Source organism: Anneissia japonica, unplaced genomic scaffold (assembly GCF_011630105.1).
Source record: "Anneissia japonica isolate Jap-2015-1 unplaced genomic scaffold, ASM1163010v1 scaffold2284_len378405_cov197, whole genome shotgun sequence".
In the NCBI taxonomy this organism is placed as follows: domain Eukaryota; kingdom Metazoa; phylum Echinodermata; class Crinoidea; order Comatulida; family Comatulidae; genus Anneissia; species Anneissia japonica.
In genome coordinates, this window is record NW_022735924.1 from 238,346 (window position 1) to 258,582 (window position 20,237).

At 34.6% G+C, this 20,237-nt stretch overlaps 1 protein-coding gene and 1 long non-coding RNA gene across 2 annotated transcripts; both read left to right on the forward strand.

Moving 5' to 3' along the window:
• The first annotated feature begins 2,336 nt into the window (after positions 1-2,336).
• Positions 2,337-4,058, forward strand: LOC117116714. Its single transcript, XR_004446806.1, has 3 exons — positions 2,337-2,419; positions 2,851-2,897; positions 3,898-4,058. It is a non-coding gene; the product is annotated as an uncharacterized LOC117116714 (long non-coding RNA).
• A 4,494-nt stretch (positions 4,059-8,552) lies between these two features.
• LOC117116712 (tetratricopeptide repeat protein 16-like) lies at positions 8,553-18,998 on the forward strand. Its single transcript, XM_033260814.1, has 11 exons — positions 8,553-8,709; positions 9,028-9,857; positions 10,456-10,649; positions 11,116-11,451; positions 11,846-11,975; positions 12,483-12,697; positions 13,454-13,701; positions 13,870-14,114; positions 15,079-15,281; positions 15,781-15,901; positions 17,575-18,998. Exons 2-11 carry the CDS (start codon positions 9,063-9,065, stop codon positions 17,767-17,769), a joined length of 2,682 nt encoding a protein of 893 aa, XP_033116705.1. The 5' UTR covers positions 8,553-8,709; positions 9,028-9,062; the 3' UTR covers positions 17,770-18,998.
• Positions 18,999-20,237: the final 1,239 nt, after the last annotated feature.

A 20,237-nucleotide genomic window follows, 5' to 3' on the forward strand; every position in this document is an offset into this window, starting at 1 on the left:
GATGTTGATGGTTTCTCTTTTTACACACACTCCGTGTTTCCAACTGTAGTATATATAGTATTATTATTATCAGATATTGTTGTCACTATTATTATTTATCATTATTACTAGAATATCATTTTCAATATTATCTTCATCATTATGTTCATTGTTATCATTATGATAATAATAATAAACTTTATACACATGCGTGGCCCAGACTCAACCAATGGCTTGAAATACAATTTAAAGCAATAAACAGCACACTTAACAAAACAATACAGTTTCTACTGCTTAAGAAAAACATAGTGTGGTATAAATATATTGCACAGGAATCATTTGCAATAACTAACTACAATTTATCAATACAAAATTATTTAAGCAAATTAATCCCGGCAAGAGAATTTACATTGTTTAAATTACTTTCTTAAATGTGTACAGGTTAGATGCAGTTTGTTGACTATCTGAAAGAGCGTTCCACAAAGAGCTCCTCTATACGAAATACTCCTCTCTTTAAACTCGGTTTTAGGTAACAGAATTTTAACATCAAGATTATTTTGGCAAAGCCTATAATTACATCCAGTGTATGAAAAACAAATTGTGAAGATATACTGGGTAGTGAATATATGATATAGAGTTTTATACAGGTACATAAAAATGGCAAGATGATAATTTTGTCATCTGGAAATTGCGGACCATTCAAGCCTTTCCAGTACTTCACTGATGGTATCCCATTGTACATTAAGAATAATTATATATATATATATATATATATATATATATATATATTATGTGAATATTTAAAATATTGTTATTAACGCCTATAAATTTTTGCCTAGATCCAAGTAACGTAAATTCTGATTTCTTATGATTTAGAGGTTATTATTTTTAAGTCATTTGCCTATGTTATTAATATCATAATTTAATTTATCAACTATATCATTTGTTCCTAGACCCCCATGGTCTTTTTTGCACTTAGGCCTCATTATCATCATTCTTATTAACCTGGATAATAGATGAATCTGCATCAGTCGATTATCATATTAAATATCAACGATAATAATATTCTCACAGATATAGACCACCAAGAACATTTCTGTAGGCATTATTCAATACATCACAATCGTCTTCATTTATGGGAATTATAATGACTTGAACTGCATATTCTTATATTTTGAACAGTAAAAAACCATAAATGAATGATGTTCCAAAAAAGAGGCACGCTTGGTTTCCATATAGTCGCTACACTGTCGCTACAGTTTTTTTTTACTACAAGCTCGCTTTCATACAATCACTACATTGTCGCTACAGTGTTTTCAGTGAAATCGTACTGCATAGCAGTCCTCTACACAAACGGAAAGCATCAATCTCATCAAGATAGATGGGGGGGGGGGGAATTTAAGACAAGGTTTATTAACCACAAGAAATCATTCAATAATAAATCATACGAAAAGGAATCTGAATTGTCTAAATATGTATGGAAACTAAAAAATGAGAATACAAAATTTAAAATAGTGGGACATAATGACTTATATGTGTGGCAATCTGACCAGGTCAAAAATGGTATGATGGTATTCCTTGACCATATAAAAATAGTTTTAGACATTAGAATTATAATTCCAAGTGGTTTGAAGCGGAGATATAGATAAACATAGGTTTTATTAGGCGGCCATTTTGAAATCCAAGATGGCCGCCATAATGACCTCGGATGAGGTGGTTTCTACCAAAAATTGAATGCTCTGACCATAAGGAGCATGTAAAAAACAATTGGTGCTTTTGTCCAGAACGTCCACATCCATCTGCTAAGCTGCCGGACTATTTATGAGCCTTGCTCTCTCGATGATTACATTTTCTTCACCAAAACCATTCGTTTATCTTCTATTTAAAAAAGTTCCCCTTTCCAATTCCCCATAAGCACCCCTTCAATTTTCATCTAGGCCTATTTCATAAGCGCCCCCTCAATTTCCACTCTGTTTTCATCAGCGCCCTGATAAGCGCCCCTCAAAAAGAGCCAAAAATATTTTAAGCTATCAATTTCAGCTAGCAAACGGTCTTAAGTCAAAAATGTTAAGATGTCCCTATAAATATCTTAAGCAGATTTATTACCCAATCTTAGCAAAATCTTGATTTAAAAATCGTCTTAGATGGTGCCAACGTACAATCGACTTTCTAATTTTAAGCAATTCTTAAGCTAAGCAATATGGATAAATTTGACTTAAGCAAAAAAATGGACTTAAGACGAATGTAAGCTGATTTAGTAGTTTGATAAATGTTTCCCCCGGGCGCTTATTCGCGTGAGTACGGTATGTCATCATCGGGAAGCTCTCTGGTTGGTTAGTGTAGTATGTTTTTTAGTAAAATAATGAGGGCGCAATTTCAATCTCACGCACGCACTCTGACAGCAATGCATGCGGCAATAATGCAAAGACATCCACGACAGGTATGGTTTTGGTATAGCTTGTCTAAATGCATAATATTTATAGACATATTACTATAGACATAATGAATTAATTAACACGCTGTCAAGCATTAATATTTGGCCTCATAACCTAGGCATTTCCTATTCCGTCCTAGACCTTTAGCTTTGCCTACATACATTGCAAGTAGTACAAGTACTACTACAGCCTAGGCCTAGGCCTGCTAACAACTCTAGACTAGGCCTAGCCTAGGCATAGGCTACTTACTTTAGGCTTGCCTAGGGGAAGAGGGTTTCAGTCAACTCGGTGCTTCACCAAGTGGACCATACATGCCAGGGCGAAGGGGAGTACAGCACATGGGATGAACAGAACGTAGTGAAACAGAAAAATACTATATTTAAAATATTGTTTGAAAGGATTAAAAAAAATTGCTTCATTTATTATTCTTTTCCAGTATAAATAACCATGCCACCTTCAAGCAAGATTAACAGGCCACAAACGGTAGGTTAGGCAAAGTGTTTTCGTTTTTTTTTATATTGAATTAATATTGCCTATGCTGTAATGCACTTGTCAATTGTAGACCCGGGCCTAGCGGGGACTTGGTCGGGAATGTAATTTCTAAAATGGTTACTTGCATGTGAAAGTCCCGGCAATGCGGGGCATTGTTTTAACGTACATCCCTGCCACTTACGCCGTACACACTCAAACCGCGGCTACTCTAACATTTAAAATTCCTAGGCCTTTCGAGGTAAATTTTAGGTACGTCCCGGCACTATGGGGACACAACTATGTGTACATCCCCGGCTCAGTCCTGGCTAGTGCCCCGCTACAGTGTATGGTTTGGGAGGGGGGTCAGACTACAATTGACAAGTGCATAACATTGGAATAGATTGTTTGCACATGACGTCACATTTCCCATCAACCGTCAGTGGCGGCTCTAGGATATTTTTTTGGGGGAGGGCTTCTTGTCCTCATGTTATCTAAAAATTTATAACTCCATAACGGAGGGTCGTATCACATTAATTTTTTCTTGAAAATGTTCTCAAAAGACTATTCTACACCACTATATGATTGAAAAAAATTCAAGATGGAAAAAAACACCCTATCTAAGTGTATTAAAATAGGCCTATGCATTGCGACTGCAGGTTTGCCCTGATGTATTCATACAGAAGGCAGTGCTGAGAAGATTCCTGCAATATTGCGGTACATACCTCTGTATAAAAGTGGGTTTTGTGTGTCTTGCACTGGTTTGAGTTCACAAGTGAACACAATTGCCCAAAAGCCTCCTGGCCTGCCCATTCACTGCACATCTGGACATAGAATGTGCAGATGCACTGACCCTGAGGTCCAGGTCTTTACCATTGATCGGTCTCTCAAACAGTGGTAGTCACTACACTGTTTGTCTAATGTTAGATGTTGTTAAATCATTCAGATTTCATCCAATATTGTAATTTTAAACAAAAATATTATTGGTTATGGATTTAAATTATATTTATTTTAGGATTTACAAAAAAATCATGCGAGACGAAGGCGGTTAAAAACCCTTCAAAAACAAAAGAAGAAGCAACAAGTCAAAGAGCCAGAAAACAAAGAAAAGGATAAAAGTGTTGTTCTAAATTTTCATCGAAGACGGAAACGGTAGGAAACTGATTCAGATTTTCATAATTTCTGTTTCAAGAATTAAATATAATATTTAGAGTAAACAATATTGTCCAAACCAATCCAATTTTCAACTTATAAGGCTCATTATACTAGCCTCAATACGCCAGTGAGAGGGAGTGCTCAGGAGAAAAAGGAACAAAGGACGAAAGCGGTTTACATGGGAAAAAGCAGATAACAGAATAAAACCAAAAAACAGAAGAAAAAAACAGAAAAAAAAACATTGTTAGTTATTACTATAGTACTTTCCTGCACCTTTGGACCCCTGGTATCAAAAGAGGGCAGTATGGTCATCAGGGGTTTCCCTTAAGGTTTTTTTTAACTAGCCAAGTGGACCAGTAAATTAATATTTTTACTTGTCTTCAATCCCTTTCACTAGCCACTATCTTGCCAACTTCGGAAGGCCCAAATACCATATTTTGACATGCTAATCATGCTGCCCCTCACCGATGAAGTAACACTGACAGATACAGAAAAATCGTTCTGTTGTCTCTGTATGAAATTATGCAGCGAAATATAAATACAGGAATCTATTTGTATGTACAGTGTACTCTCACAATACGATGTTCGGTTTTCCAGAAAGATCGGTTTGTGGAACATTTCTATTGAATCCTTTCCGAATGAGGCAGGCCAGTTAGGGCCTAGCCTAGACGCTAAAAATAATCTTAGCATAGCCCAGTGAATTCGGTATGACTATAGTAGCCTACGAAAAGTTAACATTTAACATATAATACGTACAGTACCTGTAAATTGTATTATTGTACTAATAAAATGAATGCTTTTATATTGTTTTTACGTGCATTTTCGGTCTGACATTTTTTTCTAAACTGTAAACACAACACATTCTTCGTGGTCACGATGCGACTTGTTGTAAATATCATCAGGTCGCTCCTCCTAAATTCTGCCCGCTAATTGGTTAATTTTTTTCGTGGGTCATGTGGCTAGGCAAAAATCCCATGTGCTTGGCTGTGGTAACGTCGAATCGCCCAAAGGCGTGACAGCTTGTTGACAGGAACAAACTTAGTGTAAACCGATAAATTTTTAATTAAACAAATTTATTATAATGAATAAGAAAGCCTCGTGATTTTGTTTTAGAGTCAAATCTAAAAATAAATCTAACAAATTTAAATTTCATTCTCTGCAAATTCCCTCCGTAATTAGCAATGTTTTTGGGGAATGTGAGTGTAATTTACATGTAGACTGATATATGAATCTAATGACATACCAAATCCGAATTAAACGTCTACTGAAAAAGAGCCGTTCCTTTTTCATTTTTTTACAGTCGATTTTTAAGTATTCATATAAGGCGATAATGCACTTTATTAAAACAATGGAAGGGGTAACTTTCACTTTAACCTTTTACTGGTGTGTCGTTTTAATTAATAGATAATCTCCATGGCAATGCTATTGGGACTGTACGAACGGTTCATTTACAGGGTGTGATTATTGCGTTATTTCGTCTGGAAATATCCCCTGAATATGAGTGTCCCAAAGGAGGGGTTTTACTGTACCTGTGATTTAGTGCTATTAATGTATAGGTGTCAATTGAATGAGCTGAATGAATAGATTGTTTACATTTAATTTTCAGTGGAGATTGTCAAAGATACTTCATCAAGAAATAGGAACCAATTAAAGTCAGGTCAAGAGGCAATGGAAACATGAGATTCTACTTTGCTTTTATCTGTGGTGCCAGATTAAACCTGCATGTCATAAGTGGTGCAAGTAGAGTGGAGCTGTATCTTATCTTTAAATACCAAAATACTAGAGTTCAAATCCTTTGGCGTTCTCTCCACCGCTTCCCAGGTTTGATTCCGCAGGAGGAGTAGAGACTGATAATAAATATCTTGACAATTCTTTACAGTACTTCATGAAATTTTTCAGTTCTATTCTGGCTGTCTTTATCCTCTGACTCTTATTTGCTCTCACTCTTTTCTGACTGATTATAATTATATATCTATTCTCTCAGTCAGTTCCCTTATATCTAGAACACCAGGGTCATGTAAAACTAATCTAGGTTTAGTACAAGTACAGTACCTAATTACAATAATGAAATGGAACATGGACTGTAATGTTAATGTTCATCTAAGTGTTAAGTGCTAACCAAGGTCAGGTACTCAACCTTTATGAGTTTACCAGGTGGTTTGGAAAGTTCAGGACAGAACATTCAAGCACCTGTTACCTTAAACAAATGACATAGGCAAATGACATAGGCATTAGTTTATATAGCATCATTAAATCCTATCATAGTTACCAACCGTCTCGCATCGTGCGGGATGGTCCTGCATTTTGAAGTGATTTTGGATGAAACATGCATTTTGCAGAAACACATGCAAGTCTATGCGTGATAACGAATTATTACGAATTCAAGGGAATATGTTTTTAAAATTAGATGAAATTGGTTTTATTAAAAATATAAATGGTCATGCAGTAACTTGAGTCATTAGAAAGCTTTCGTTATCTCGTTCAAGAATCAATTCACCAAGAATATTTCTATTTTTTGACCAAAATAACTCAGCCAACCATGCACTTAGTAGAATCTAGGAGGCGCATGCCGTCTTGAGCGTTAATTGTCAGAACCAACCGTTGATTATGTGACTTAAACCCGACCGTCAGCGGGATTTCACCCCTGGACCCCTACAGTGGCTCAGGTTGGTAACTATGTAACATTGACAAGTATATTTATTGTTGTATGTGCAAAATGATACTCATCGTCTATTAAATCATAATTAATTTTATATGTTAATGACAGATCTTATAATTAAATGATCTTTGGTTAATGAGTATCATATCTGAGAGGGCAGCATTAATTTCTAATGAAGTGTCCTGGGCTCCGTGGGAGAACAGTAGATAAGATAGTATAAAGAGTGAATAAATAAGATAAGACTATACAGTATTCAGTAAGATATATAGGTGCCAGAAGTCCTATTAAATCTTTGAAACGATTAGAAATCTAAGTCTTATTCATTTTGATTTAACTCCATATCCATTGAAATTGTGATTGAGCACGCATATTTTATGTGTGCCTGTGATGTTATTTGCAAGAGGTTAACCGGGTTTGATAGGAATTTTACTCCTTCCGTTTACTGTATTTAAAGACGAAATTAAATAATTTTTGTAAACCATATCATTACTGACAGGTTCTTTTCAATCTCTTGCATTTTAAATTGAGGATATAAATATTGTATTTTTAAAGCATGTTTTGAAGTAAAATTATTACAAAACGCGATATGTTGTTTGTGTTATGTATTCACTTTCTGTCTTTAGCAAGATTTTTTTTAAATTTGTGATTAAAGAAAAATATTATTTCTCACATATATTAAGGGAATTATTTTAAATTATTATTTTTAGGTCTATTTATAGTGCTCCAGTACTTTGAACTGGACGTAGCTACGCCACTGATTTAAAGCATTGAAGTAATTGAATAAATTGAGTAAGGCCTTATGTTTGTGCCGATTTCCAGACAGAGCTCTGGAAGAAATAATTTGTAGATCCAGCCCTGTAGAGTGCTTTAGCTGGCTTTTAAATCGCTCAACGATGGTATGGTGACAAGACAAAAGCCGGTTCCCACATGTCATTTAAACTTAATTTATTCATTCTTTCATTAAAACTTATTTCATTCATCCTGCAAATAATCTGGACCAAATACCTCACATCCTCGCGAAAGCCCGGCGAATGCGGCCTTTTAGCGAGTTAGTATAATTTTGCTATCGTTTTGTCTTTTGTCATGGAGGAAAAAACATTCCTCCATGGTTTTATGTTTACTTTAATTTTTTTGGTTTTATATTGTATTTCATTGTATGTACTGGGAGTTCTAAATGATTAGATTTGGCTGGATAGAACACCCATATAAAACATTTTTTAAATAAATAATTAAGAACTCACAGTAATCCAAAATAAAAGTTTAATCCAAAATAAGAGTTTTTGTAAAAGAACACTCAATATCCGAGTGTATAGAACACAGGTTTTACCTATTGAGGGCGCATCTCCAATAACAACTGTGTATCATGGTATCAACAAATTATTATATCGATATTTTCAATTCAAGTTCAAATAAATAAATAATTAAGAACTCACAGTAATCCAAAATAAAAGTTTAATCCAAAATAAGAGTTTTTGTAAAAGAACACTCAATCCGAGTGTTTACCTATCGAGGGCGCATCTCCAATAACAACTGTGTATCAATAACAACTGTGTAAGTTCAAATAAATAAATAATTAAGAACTCACGGTAATCCAAAATGTTAGTTTAATCCAAAATAAGAGTTTTTGTAAAAGAACACTCAATCCGAGTGTTTACCTATTGAGGGCGCATCTCCAATAACAACTGTGTATCATGGTATCAACAAATTATTATATCGATATTTACAATTCAAGTTCAAATAAATAAATAATTAAGAACTCACAGTAATCCAAAATAAAAGTTTAATCCAAAATAAGAGTTTTTGTAAAAGAACACTCAATCCGAGTGTATTATAGAACACACAGGTTTTACCCACCTATTGAGGGCGCATCTCCAATAACAACTGTGTATCATGGTATCAACAAATTATTATATCGATATTTACAGTTCAAGTTCGACAAACATTGTAGAAAACATTGTCAAGTAGGCCTAGGCATATGCTCTAAATGCTATTTTAGTATTCATTAGATGTATTGTAAGTAAGGCTACACCGGCTACACGTATTTTTATAATAGTTTTGTGAGTGATTATTAAATAATAGTTATGCTAGGCCTAGGGGAGGGCCTACCTAGGCCTAGTTAGTTGGCCTGCTGTTGTGGGCCTGCTGGGCCTTCGACCTTGCAGCCTTAGCCTAGGCCGCCTACGCATAGGCGGCCTCTGCCTCTGCAGTGTCTCAATTTAAACAGATTAGCAAAATAATACTAAGGCCTAATATCTAGCCTTTACCTTTCACTGTCTTGACTGCCTTTTTTCAGAGAAAACTTAACTATTGCTTAATTAAATTTCAACACAGGTGATGTAAACTAGCCTACCTGATACTAGCTGGGCATGGAAGACATTTTACCTACTCACAGTGAAGATGAAAATGATGTATCTGAAGGAGTGAATGAAAAGAAAATACAATCAAATGCAGAAGCTACAGAAGATAGGCCTAAACTGACGACTAGTGAAGAAGTGAAAGAAAGCATAGTGGAAGGAAGGGAAAATATCCAAGAAGCCAATGAAAAGAAACAGGAAATTAAGGAACCAGAAGATGTGGCTATTGATCAAAGGGAAAGTTTATCTAGGAGATCAGACAAACGACGGAGTGTATCTTCAATTATGATGGCCATTGCAGAGGAAAAAAGTGATGAAGAGAATGATGAGAAAGAAACATCAAAAGCTGCCATTATTACAGATGTAAAGAAAAAGGAGGGAGACATATATGAAAGTGATAATGTAAAGGAAACTATTAAATTAAGTGACAAAATTGATAAAAGTAATACAGGAGGCGGCACAAATGTAGACCTTGAAGAAGCTGCATCAAAGAATGGAGAGAAAAAAATTGACAGTTTAACTCCAACGGTAGAGAATGTTAATAATTTGGATACGTTATCTGAAGGCGGTCGTAGCGTAGTGCTACTAAGTCGTGCCACTACAAATGACAGTGAACTCTTCCAAAACGACAATGACTTTCCAACGCCAGATTACGATCAATACTTAAAAGATGAATCAGTCCTTGGAAGTGAGCCAGATAAGTCGGTAGTAGAAGGCAAAGAACGGCACCTAATGAGCAGAGAAAGTACAAAGAGTGTGACCTTTGCAGATGATGTCCAACTAAGTGATGTCAAGAAGGAGCAGGAGGTATGATTCTAATCAAAATCAAAAATTTTAGATATTTTATCCCTGGTTCAATTCAAATTTGTTTGCTGTCTTTGGGTTTCAGAGGACTGAAATACAAGTTACGATAGCACACTTTGTTTAATACAGCCTCAGTCCTGTGTACAATATGGCCCATGTGCATTGTACACTTTTGGAAAAGAGTAGGAAATTGTCTTCCGATGTACTGCCCAATGTGCAATCAGAAGGACCCCAGTGGAAGGTAGTCTGTGGACTTTAGTGAGTTATGAAATCCTTGGTGGGATTAACACCAAAAATACTCATACTATCCTATAATAAATGATGATCAACAAAAAGAGTGCTTAAGGAATTCTCTCTAAATTTGATATGCACTAAATATATTTTATATCAATATATATACAGTATTATTGTTTAAGCTGTTTTACTGTATTTATATGGATTTAATGTATGACAGGTTATAAGTGAATGGGTAAGAGAGATGAGAGGATGCTCATGACAGTTAAAATAGTTTAGCATGTCCCTGAATTTTCTTTATCAACAATTGATCTCTATTGTATTAATAATAATGTTAATAATCTTCATATTTATTTTGTCTTTGCAGGCGATAGACAGGACAGCAGCTCAACTCTTCAGGACTGCTGTCAGTGATGAAAAGATAAAGGAAGCAAAAATGAAACAAATAGATCATGCAAAAAGTCAAGTGAATACAGAAGCTCTGGCAACAGACTTATTTGGTGGTTCTAAGTACATACCTATAGGAATTGATGATGTCATCCATCACAAAGCAGATGAACAGTAAGTGGTTGTATGATCCTACCTAAAGATTGTTGGTGTACCGTGGCTAGTAAATGCGGTCTTCCTGTAAAGTGCATTATAAAGTTGATTTATGGTAGGGACTTGAAGTTTATTAGAACCTAACGCTATGTTGCCTCTCTAATGCTAAGTTGCAACTTAATGCTCACTGCTTTAAAGTTGCATGCTTAAGGATATATAGCAACATAATTATACTAATTTTATGCTGAATTGCAACTGAATGCTAAACTTATGCTGACATAATGCTTAGTATAATGCTAGACAAACTTAAACACTATGTTCCAAACTAAACACTACGTAACTAAATGTTGTATGTAACTTAATGCCAAGTCAATTCATTAGTAATATAAAGGCTAATTTGAAAACTCATTTCCAACTTTATGCTAATAATAATATAAATTGTAATACTAATTTGAAATAATTAATGTGAATTTTATTTTTATATCAGCTTTGAGCGAGGGCGGCAACTTGCAGCAATGAGAGAACATAGGAGAGCTATCATATGCTTTGACAAGGCCCTCAACTTAGATACCAAAAATGTTGTATACTATACCCATCGAGCTGAAGCCTACCTGCAGTTGTGCGACTTTCAATCAGCCATCTTGAACCTTAAGAAGGCATGTGTGTTGGATCCAGATAATGACAGCTATTACACAAAGTTAGCATTTATGTATTACTTCCAAGGCCAGACTTTATTTGACCAATGTCTATTCCCTGAGGCCTTGGAAGCATTCTCTAGGGCATCAGAGATGAGGCCAGAAGTTATAGCTTACCATACAAGAACGTAAGTTGTTAATAGTAATCAGTAATTTTGGCTAAATTAATAAAAGAATGAATATGCAAATGAATGAATGAACAAGTCAACTAATGAAAGAATCAACCAGTATATAAATAAACAAAACTAAATCTGATCTACAAATATTCTTGGTTCCTTATTATGGTGCATTATACATGAAAGTATTCTAGATTCCTGAGCCCAAAGTAAATGGGTTGATACCCAATACTATCTTTTAGGCAGGTAATTTATCTTCATTGTTTCTGAGTAGTAAGTGAATATCTTGTAGGATCATATAATAAGTAAGGTTCTATGTACGTGTTTATCATCATTGCTACCTTTGTCATGTTGATATTTATTCTCGTTGACAGTCATGTTGTTTTTTTTTTTTAATCTACTGTAGTGTCGCTTGTTTGGCAGCCCTTCAGCGTCATGGTGAATGCTTAGCATTGGTAAACAAGAGATTGGAAGTTGAGCAAGACAACTCTGACTTATACATCATGAGAGCAAGGCTGCATCAGCTGTTTAGAAATGTATGTTGCTACATTTGTTATGATTTAATTGTGTTATTTGATATTATTAATTGATAATGATGAGGATAATAATGTAGAAGATGATGATGGCTATATTTTATGTGAGGATGGGATTATGATGAAAACGATAGTTATATGAATATAATCTTTATTTTGATGACGTTGATAGTGATATTGGGCACTGAAATTTGCAGCACCATTTTGTTAAATTGCATAGGGGTTTTTAACCATAACTGCTGAAGAGAGGTGCTTATAACTGTGGACACACCCTTTTTTAACAGGGGCTGAAGTGAACTAGAGGACCAGGATAACCATCTACTCTACTGAAAATGATAAATTAGTTTTTCAAAGTGCACCTAAAACAGATATGTACTCTGTACATACAGCAGTACAATAAACAATAAATTGCACTTTGGCATTCTACCAGTACAGCCCAATAATCAGAACAAATTTTATTTGTTTTATTGACTTCTGCAATTGTACCATACTTTTGGTTTTTCTTTACAGACAACTCTGTGTTACTATGATTTAAAAGATGCCCTCAACTTGGACCCATATCAAGAAGAGGCTAGGACGTTGATGAAGCAGCTAGAAGCGAAGGCTGAGGAGTACCGTAGCAGTTGCATTCAGCAGCAACTCCAGGGAAGGTACAAGGATGCCCTGCAAAAAATAACCAGCGCTATCGCAAACAATCCTACAGTGCCTGAATACCATATATTAAGGTAGGTGTTTAAAAGGTGCATCATGTGGTGGTAGACTATATAACTATAGTGTGGTAGAGGTGATGGTTACATATGGAAAATGCAGTAGTAGTAGTATTAGAAGTGGCATTGGTATTTGTGCTACACTAGTAGCAATATATCCATAATGTATCAGCTTTATACACATCTAGATGTGTATAAGAGACAGATGTAAAGGAAACTATTAAATTAAGTGACAAAATTGATAAAAGTAAGATGTGTATAAGAGACAGCTCACAGTTTATATATATATATATATATATCTATATATATCTATATATATATATATATATCTATATATATATATCTATATATATATATATATATGTATATATATGTATATATGTTTCCACATCTGATAACATTTTCTATCCAGTTTCTCTGTTGCAACTTGTAGAATTCTTCTATGGACGGTGTGTTGGTGATTTGAAATACAGTAGTTGTTCATTAGTTATAACACATCCCAATTCAATTTCTTCTTGTGCTTCATTATTCTTTTTACTATCTCTTTCATATAGCATATTCCACTAAAAATCTCAAAGGGCCTTACCTCATTTTTATTTAAAAAGTGACAACCATAATCAATACACTATTTGCAGCTCACTGGGGAGGGATTCATAGTAAAAGGAATGCATGAACATTTTGCATAGAAAACATTCATATATTCAGTGCTCAGTGTTGAAGAGGGATTAATGTAGAATTAATAATTATTTTTTCAATTCAAATAATGTTTCACAGGGGAGCACTTCATCGGAAACTTCTGGACTTCAACGCCTCTATTGATGATTACCTGCTAGCTATGGATAAATCCGGTCACGATGAGCAGGACACAATTTATATGGATGCTCAACGACAACTTCTGTTAACCTACAATGACTTTGCTGTTGAGTGTTTTGTAAGGGGACATTTTAATGAGGCTGTTATGCTTCTTAACAAAGCGATAAAAGGTGAAAAAAGAGAGAAAGGTCTCTACATCAATAGAGGAGGTAAAGAGCTAAGTTTATCTTAATTTTCTTATTATCAGTCAAAAGCCTATTTTGACAGTAAATTTTATTTTATCAATAATTTAACTGATTTATTTAAGTGACCAAGTTGGTATGCTCTCTTGGACTTTCTTTGATCACTTTTTTATTTGATATAAATATTTTTTTCAGATTGTTTTTTTCGCCTTGGTGAGCTACACTTCTCCCTTGCAGATTACCACCAAGCCCTTGAGTTGGACAACTTAGACTGGAACGTGCACTCAAGAATCGCACGTGTGCACTTTGAGTTTGGACAATTAGATTACGAGGAGCAGAACTACCATGAGGCTGAGGCAAGGTTTACCCTAGCAATGCAACACAACCCAAAGGTTGGAAGCTACTACGTCTACCGAGCAAAAGTCCGATTCACACTGGAGGTGAGTGACAGAGAGTCCACTTGAAATGCTTGGTAACACTAGTAATAATGAATATATAGTTAGCTCTTTGTAGCATTGGTATAATTAAATATATGCAGAAAGACCTTTACAGCAAGGACAGTCAGTCCTTGTTTATAGACTAGTATATTTCAGTGCAAGCTTTAAGTGGTAGGTCCTTAAATTATTATTATTATTATTATTATTATTATTAGAATTGTTGTTGTTGTTGTTGTTGTTGTTGTTGTTGTTAGAGTTGTTAGAATTATTGTTGTTATTAAAATTATTAAATAATAATAATAATAATAATAATAATAACAGTAATGCAAAATGTCTAACTATTACAATCATGTTAGAATTATTGTTGTTATTAAAATTATTAAATAATAATAATAACAGTAATGCAAAATGTCTTACTATTACAATCATTATTTTATGATTGTAATAGCAAGACATTTTGCAATGCATTACTGTTATTATTATTAAAAATAACAGTAATGCAAAATGTCTTACTATTACAATCATAAAATAATGAAATATTAATATTAACTTTATTGTTTAATAAAAATTAAAGAATAATAGTACAGGAAAAGTCAAAACCTGGCCAGACCTCTGAGCTCACTCTTGTTAATCTCTCTTTTCTGGGCATATGGGCCAGGCTGTTCAATGTTGTGTGGAATTTGCTTCTCCTATGAGTTTGTTTACCTTCCCAGGATATGCAAGTTCACCTTTATATTTCAGGGTAGAGAGAGAAAAACATTAATAAAGTCCCGTGGCCGAGTACAAGCAAAATTCTCTGTGAGGGGTTTTTAACCACCAAACTGTGGCCAACAGTCACTGCACCAAATACTCATTAAATGACAATGACAACTTTAATAAGTGCTTAGAGGCCTTGTTGGAATGCAGCACTATAAAAGTTTAACATTTTGTTATAACAACAAAAATTATAAATATTTTTTGTTTGTAGAATCAAGCAGGATCTCGCCAAGACTTGCTAGTGGCATTGCATCTGGATCCAAACCATCAGGATATTCTAGCCCTTTTGCCACGTCTGTTCCCCGGGAAGAACATATCGGATGTGATCAAAAGCAAGGCAGCTCGTAATGCAAAGCAGGCCTTGGATAACGCTATGATCACAGCTGCCCCGGTCAAGTTGCCTGCCATTCATACGTAAGCTCAAAATGACCAACATCTCAAAATTTCATTATCACATTTTAAGTCATTCCAATTTTAACTGGTGGCCATGCTTTAAACTTTGTTGCAGGTTTACTTTGGTTTCCATCTACATCCTTTTTTATGTAGTTCTTTACTAACTTATAGATAATTTTAGCTTTTAGTTTAAGCTGATTGTTGACCTGATAATGTGTGTGTGGATAAATACAATAAAAAACAAAACAAACATCCACATACTTTTTTTTTATGTAGTTCCTTACTTATAGATTATTTTAGCTTTTAGTTTAAGCTGATTGTTGACCTGATAATGCATGTGTGGATAAATACAATATAAAACAAAACAGCTGTCACGCAACTAACATGGTTTGAAACAATAGCTTATCAATGTTTTAACTGCCATCACCAAAACCATTGCATAGCAGTGGATTGATAACATTGTCAGTGATGACAATGCTTATATATCATTATCACATTCTTTCCATTTCTTTTTAAACAGTGCTACAAATGAAGATTCGAATACAGAAAAAAATGCAGTTTACCCTACAACACCACCAGTGTTGAAGCTCTGCATGGATGAAATTGAATTTAATCGAGAATTAGCTCAAAATAAAAAAAGGGTAAGCTGACGCAGAGAAGATGTTTATTAAAAAACACTTATTATTTCAGATGTAAATTTCTGTTGTAATATCAATATTAATAAATTGCTATGCAATATGTTGTTTTTGTGTTTTTTTTATGATGGGAAACACCTGTTAAAATTATGCTAATTTCACTATTGACTGATGTGCTTTAATTATCCGTCACTGTAAACACCCACCTATTCATCATTTGTCCAACCATGTATCCACTGATCCATTTTTCAACATAATCATCTTTCTAGCTATCTATTAACAGTATGCTGCCTATCTACCTGTTGTCAGTCATATATATCCATCCATTCATCTATTTACCTATTTACTTTTTTATTAGTATACTCTTTTGTTAGCATAATCTTCTTTAATGTGTCTCTCTTCTTTCCACCTTAAAAATTACACCGAATGTTATCACCCCTTCTTGCTTATATATCTTACATATACTGGTGCAAATGATGGGGGAAATAGATTGCCCCTGGTATAGATTAGTATATAATTTAATTATTTACGTACTTCGTGTTATTCATGAACCGTAATGAGGTTTGTGTTCCACCAACTATAATTCCATTACGTTCTATTTCCGACAACATAATGCTTTGATCTTCCATATTACAAATTCATTTTTTGTGAATATATACATATGTTTTATAACACCACCGAAGGCCAAGGGAGGCCAAGAGTGAACTTAGTAATATCCCTTCTTAAGACAAATATAAACACAATACTGTATGCTGTACATAAACTAAGTCTCATTATCAGGCTTAGGAAGTGGAGTTGTTTTTGGTCGTGAGAAAAAATCTTGTAACTGTGACAGAAATTGAACCCAGGACCCTGGGATTGGATTGGATTTATTCGGTGTAAACACCAAGGATAGCCCACGAAAGTCTAGAAGAAGACTTGTTTCCAGTGGGGTCCTTCTGGGGGTGATTGGACAGTACACCGGTAGACAATCCCCTACTCTTTTCCGAAAAGTGTACTGTGTTCTTTAACGTGCACATGGGCCATAAATGCACACAGGACCAATGGCTTAAACGTCTCATCCGAAAGACGGTGCGCTATGAACTTGTATTTCAGTCCTCTAGCTGAAACACAAGGAGAGGCAACGATGGGAATTGAACCAGGGACCTAGAGATCTCCACAGTTCAGCGCACACACAGTGGCTACCACCAGATTAGCCGACTGAGCTAAGCTGCACTCTTGGAATTGGAAGGCAAACATCTTAACCACCAAGCTATTCAACTCCACTTATGTATTTATAATGAAGAGAGGAAACCACAATCATTAACGTCAGTCATCCTAGGCAGCCAATAATAAGGGGTTTTTTAAAATCTTATGCTGTAATCTGTATTTAAATTAGATAATATTGCTACATTTCTAAGGGCATGCAAAATTGGTCAGTTTTAATTACTGATTAAAACGTAAGAACTGTTGTGATGGTAATTACGCATATGTACTTAATAGTATATCAGGATATGAAGACACTGTAATGTTTACATTCTGATTTCTAAAACTTATCATATTGAATCACTCTTTATTAAAAACAATAAAAAGAATGTGACATAAATCCCAGGTCATGGTGTTACTAATGACTAACATAATGCTAAAGATTAATGGCTTTTCTTACCACGTTATAATATATTTTATCATGTCATTTACAGGTTTCTAACAATGTCAAGAAAATTTTCCATGACAGAAAAAGTCTTCGTTACACAGGTTCTAAGTTAGTTCCTCAGCCACCAGCTCAACCAGTAGAGACAAGAGGAGGACACTGGAAGCAAGATATGTCTGTTAGTATAACTGGTGGCTGGAGAAGCTTCTCACATGGTGTTGGCATTAGAGATGCTCCTACCTGATGATGGTGTTGATGATGATAATGGTGAGGATGATGATTGTTTGTATCTCTTTGGTGAGAAACACACCAAGGTTCATGGAAGCCTAAAGAATTTTTTCCAGTGGGATCTTTTCCACTGGTGGTGAATTTGGAGGGACTTCTGTTTTTTTTTTCTGAGTTTGCTGCATTCTTTAACGTACCCATGAGCTATATTGTACAATAGACCAATAGTGCACTATTGACCGCCAGCTGAAACATAAGATTACCAACAGTGGATTTTAATTAGGGACCAAAGATTCGATAAGCATCCACAGCTCAGCGTGCACACACTTTAGTTGACTGAACGACGTTGTTAATGATGGTAAGGATGATGAATGAAGATGGGATTGATGGTGATAATGATGTCAATGATACGTGATAAAACAAATTTTATAAATCAAAGTACTTTGTATAATTATTATATATTTTGTATTGTAACTTAATTTATTAACATATATGTCAAGAGAGAAAATTGTCTATTCGTAAAACGACACATGGTGTTAAATTTAGGGGGTTGGTATTCAAACGTGTAGATGCGAATGGGGTTTGGATATGATTATGTTGATAGGATATTTACAGTACAGTATTTTTCAGAAAGGTGCAAAGGAAGGTTGCTATTTTCGTTCTTCCATATAACAACATTATTCATACGTTTGTTTTTGTTATTTAAATCAAGCAGTAGCTTTGACTGAATTTGATAATGAACCTTTTTGCTAAGCCCCGCCCCTTGGATATTGTTGCTAAGGTCCCACAAAAAGATAGCGTAAACGTACATAAGCACGTGTGTTTGTGAGACAAGCATGTGTTCTTAGCAATGTTCGGATTCGTTCGTCAGTTCGTCGCTCACATCACAAACTAACACAATTAAATTCAATTGTGTTAGTTCGTGAAATCAAAAAAGCGCGTCAAAATACGCGCTGCTGTCGTTAAGGACTTTTTGTGTGGTAAAGAATACAAAATTGCTTGACAACCAATACGCACTCGTTTTGACACGCTACTGTGATTTCACGAACTAACACAATCTACTTTGATTGTGTTAGTTCATGATGTGAGCGACGAGTTGTTAAGCTTGACAATCCGGAATGGTCCATTTTGTAATAGTCCATTTTGTAATAGACTATAAATTACAAAATGGTTTAAGTGTAATGTCGTACTGTGTACTAATTGAATGAATAATGCTCCTTGAATAAATAAAGCTATCTGTTGAATGTTGACTGTCTTCAGTTGTTTTAGATGATGATGTCTTGCTGAAAATATGTTACACCTAATATATGATGATAATGGTAATACTATAATAGGAAATTATAGAGTGTAATCACTGTCTCTTATACACATCTAGATGTGTATAAGAGACAGCCGAAGGCCAAGGGAGGCCAAGAGTCGCTGTCAAGGCAAGCGTCATGACCATTACACTACAGAGGCTTTATGGTTGAACAGATTCAAATAAGCGTCGTGTACATTTTATTACAGAATGGTGCACCTCAAGAGGGCGTTAAACCATATAAATTTGGAGGTACGGCTTGAAATAAACAGTAGCATATAATATATGTGAAGATAGCCGTTAAATTTAAATATATCACCCAGGCCTAAAGTAAATTCTATACATATTGTGATTTTGTATACGTTTATATGCAGGGGTGCTGAATTTCTCAGTGCAGTCCAAACCAATTTACCATGTTTTCAGAGTGCCTTATATTGACAGCAGAACTTTTAAGTAGGCCGATATCAATCATCCGATTTGCAAAAATAAGCTAGCATTTCTCTAGCAATCCAATATCGCATTCGGGATTCCAGACATAGCAAAATGGCTATGCAAACCCATGTGGTCCATTGATTATATTAAGATAATATATGCAAACTCCAATTAGACTGCAATATTTATTTAATATTTCGTTGTTCATTAAAATATATTGTGTTCTAATAAAAAAAACGAAGTATTGGATCTATATGGCCTTCAAAAAAAAGAAAGTCTGTTTTGTTAAGGAATGTTCTTGAATTCAAACAATTACTTGATTTACCATCGTAGGGAAATGTAAAAAATCAATGATTGACTTATATGCATTCAGGAAAATTAATATGAAAACTGAATAGGAATCTGTATATTGAGTTGGTTATATAATAGGCAGAATTATAAACATTTCAGTTCATTATCACTATATCAACATGATTATCTTCAATATTGATTTTAATAAAGAAAATTCACCTGTTCCAATATATTCGGTTGAAATCAATGTTAAAAATTATAAAAATAGGCCTACAGCTGTTTCTGGTTCTCACGACCGATTAAAGACTTTGTGGTTTGTCAAAAATAATCCAGGAAAACCTCAAAACATATTTGGTCCTTTTAAAACGACTTAATCAATATTTAAATTGAATTTTTGATATAATGATAATGAACTGGAAATGTTAATAATTCTGATTGTAATATAACCAACTCAATATGCATTTTTC

Coding starts and splice junctions, on each gene's coding strand:
- LOC117116712 (XM_033260814.1), top strand. CDS start 9,063: ATGGAAGACATTTTACCTACTCACAGTGAAGATGAAAATGATGTATCT. Junction 9,858..10,455: donor ATGTCAAGAAGGAGCAGGAG/GTATGATTCTAA, acceptor TTGTCTTTGCAG/GCGATAGACAGGACAGCAGC. Junction 13,702..13,869: donor TCTCTACATCAATAGAGGAG/GTAAAGAGCTAA, acceptor TATTTTTTTCAG/ATTGTTTTTTTCGCCTTGGT.